This window comes from Notothenia coriiceps, unplaced genomic scaffold (assembly GCF_000735185.1).
Source record: "Notothenia coriiceps isolate Sejong01 unplaced genomic scaffold, NC01 NC01_scaffold00006108, whole genome shotgun sequence".
Classification (NCBI taxonomy): domain Eukaryota; kingdom Metazoa; phylum Chordata; class Actinopteri; order Perciformes; family Nototheniidae; genus Notothenia; species Notothenia coriiceps.
In genome coordinates, this window is record NW_011338809.1 from 47,879 (window position 1) to 50,354 (window position 2,476).

The 2,476-nt window shown below is 38.0% G+C and overlaps 1 protein-coding gene across 1 annotated transcript in view; it reads left to right on the forward strand.

Annotated features, from left to right (window-relative positions):
* The first annotated feature begins 1,200 nt into the window (after positions 1–1,200).
* The window catches only part of LOC104943490 (protein ANKUB1), a 4,754-nt gene continuing 3,478 nt past the window's right edge, over positions 1,201–2,476 (forward strand). Inside the window, exon 1 of the mRNA XM_010768929.1 lies at positions 1,201–1,257. Within this exon, the coding sequence (XP_010767231.1) occupies positions 1,201–1,257 (57 nt within the window). The remainder of the gene's footprint in view (positions 1,258–2,476) is intronic.

Below are 2,476 nucleotides of genomic sequence, written 5' to 3' on the forward strand. Positions count from 1 at the left end.
ACCATGACAGAGGCCTTAGAGACTAGAAGAAAAACCTCTGATATAAAAGTGGGTTTGTTTGAAATGCAAACTAATAGTAACTAAATCAATGCAACTTACTCATAATTTGATCCTAGGAAAAAAGCTGTGAATATATAGTGGTGCAGTGGTGAGGTATATATATAGGCCTATAGCTGGAAGTTATCATCGTAAAGGGCTCCCTTGATGAAAAGCAATGGGATTTCTCAATTGTATCTCGGTGCATAAAAAAAGCTTAGTGATTTTTGAAGGGTAAATTAACTCAGCGAAATTAAACAGGTATCGCTAGGCTATAAACTACATCATAGCCATCACCACCATTAAGGCGGCCAATGTTTGGCACTTTGACATTGAGCACTTTATTTAGTCACTGGTTAGCAAATGACACAGAAGCTTTACAAGTGGGGTAATAATGGCGTAATTTATGTCGTAGAACAAAGCATGAACATTTGTTCAGCATGTGTTAACCACAGAATTCTTTTCAGGCATTTAACAACAAAGACGTTCTTTTAAACGAAAGGTATTGAAACTGTCAACCAATGTTTCTCATATTGTCGTCCCTTTCTGTCTTTGGATCCCATCAGCACCGAGCTAATGCACATTCTTTGGCCTATGCATATTTGTATGAGTTAAAGGTGGAGTAGGTAATTTTGGAGAAACCAGCTCGAGTGGCTAGAATTTGAAAATACACAGCCGGAATAAATCTGCTACTTCCTTACAGAGCCCCTCCTCCAACACACACGAAGGCGCACATGACCAATGAGGGCACGAGATAAGTTTGTGCACAGATGGAAGGCTGACAGGCAGGTAGGCCATCCAGTTATTTTAGCCAGGCCGGCTAAAATGATTGGTCGTGCTTTTTACAGTACTACGGCTTCCACAGATGACATTTCTTTATGGATTTTTTGTCAAAGCACTTCAGATATTCATTGCTATCGAGATGTTAAGAGCATTCCATTGAATATAACAAAAAGTGTATCTCGAGCCGGTTTCTCAAACTTACCTACCCCACCTTTAAGTTGACCTCTTTGATGAAAGAAATTGCATGCAGATTTTCTGGGTAAATTTAAACCTATTGTTTGTGAGTCATCAGCTCAATCCCTCACACTTCAGGAAACTTTTCCATATCCTGATTGATGTAAAGATGTCAGAACTTGTGAAAACATCTTGTATCTGTGAATGATGACTCACAACCCCCCAAGGCCCAAAACCCATGGGAACTACTTTGTAGATCAAGAGGTAAAAGGAAGCAGGATTATAATATATTTCAATATTTCTAGAACAGGCAGCATGTATGTCATGCTTTTGAAAACTAGAATCCAGAGGACAGCTTGGTAAATTTAACATCTAAAATCAAATAAGATGAAAATATTATAAATAATGCAACATGACGTGAACAAACTTGACGTGAAAAATAAGTTTACAAATAAGATTCAAGAGTATTAAAAGTGAGAAATTACTAGCTGTTAATAAAATAAATGCTTTTCAATATATTGTCAACTTTATTTGGTCATTTAATGAGATAATTCAAATTTCTATTTTAATGAAAATATGTTTTACAGAAGCGTAAAGCATAGTCCACACATTGAATGGACAAATACCACAAATTACATGGTTTTAGCTATTTCGATTGATGTCATTTACGCTGTATGGTTACAATGAATACAAACTGACAACCAGCGTTGAATCAAAGCAATTTATAATTTTGCTCAAGCATATCTTTATCTCTGTATTCAGTCATCCCGTAAGCTATCATTGCACCAATGGCGTAAAGCAGATAAGTTATGAAAGGCAGCCTGTACAGAGAAAATTAACATTCAAGACCCGCTGGTTGTGTATACATTCCTGGAGGCATTTGAATGCAGACTCCAGCCATTTCATGTATAACTAAACCGGAGCTGTACGAGTTCAGCATGAATCATCGATCCTTCTTTCCGCGGGTTCAAATAATATAACCAGCATGGACCCTATGGAATTACATAACTCATCTCTGCCAAATAAATAGCAACCTGACTGCCAACATTTGTCCGGAGTATGAATACACGTCTATGTATATGTTCTAGTAGTTGATAGTGGATGATCTGTTCCAAATACTGCTTGAGAAGTGAAGAACATTGGTCAGCAGCTTCCTGTGATATCACTCCTTGTTCTGAGGTGAGAGAGTTGTAAAGGGGAACGATTTTAATGGAAACAACTCTCTCACCTCAGAACAAGGAGTGATATCACAGGAAGCTGCTGACCAATGTTCTTCACTTCTCAAGCAGTATTTGGAACAGATCATCCACTATCAACTNATCGGATCGGGAAAAATCGGTATCGGCAAATTGTCAAAATCAAATTATCGGAAGCAAAAAAAGGTGATCGGGACATCCCTAATTGGTTACGCGGCTGGCAATACATCAAACTTGCACACTGATTTGAAAAGGCATCACTCGAACGTGAATATCACCGGTACCAA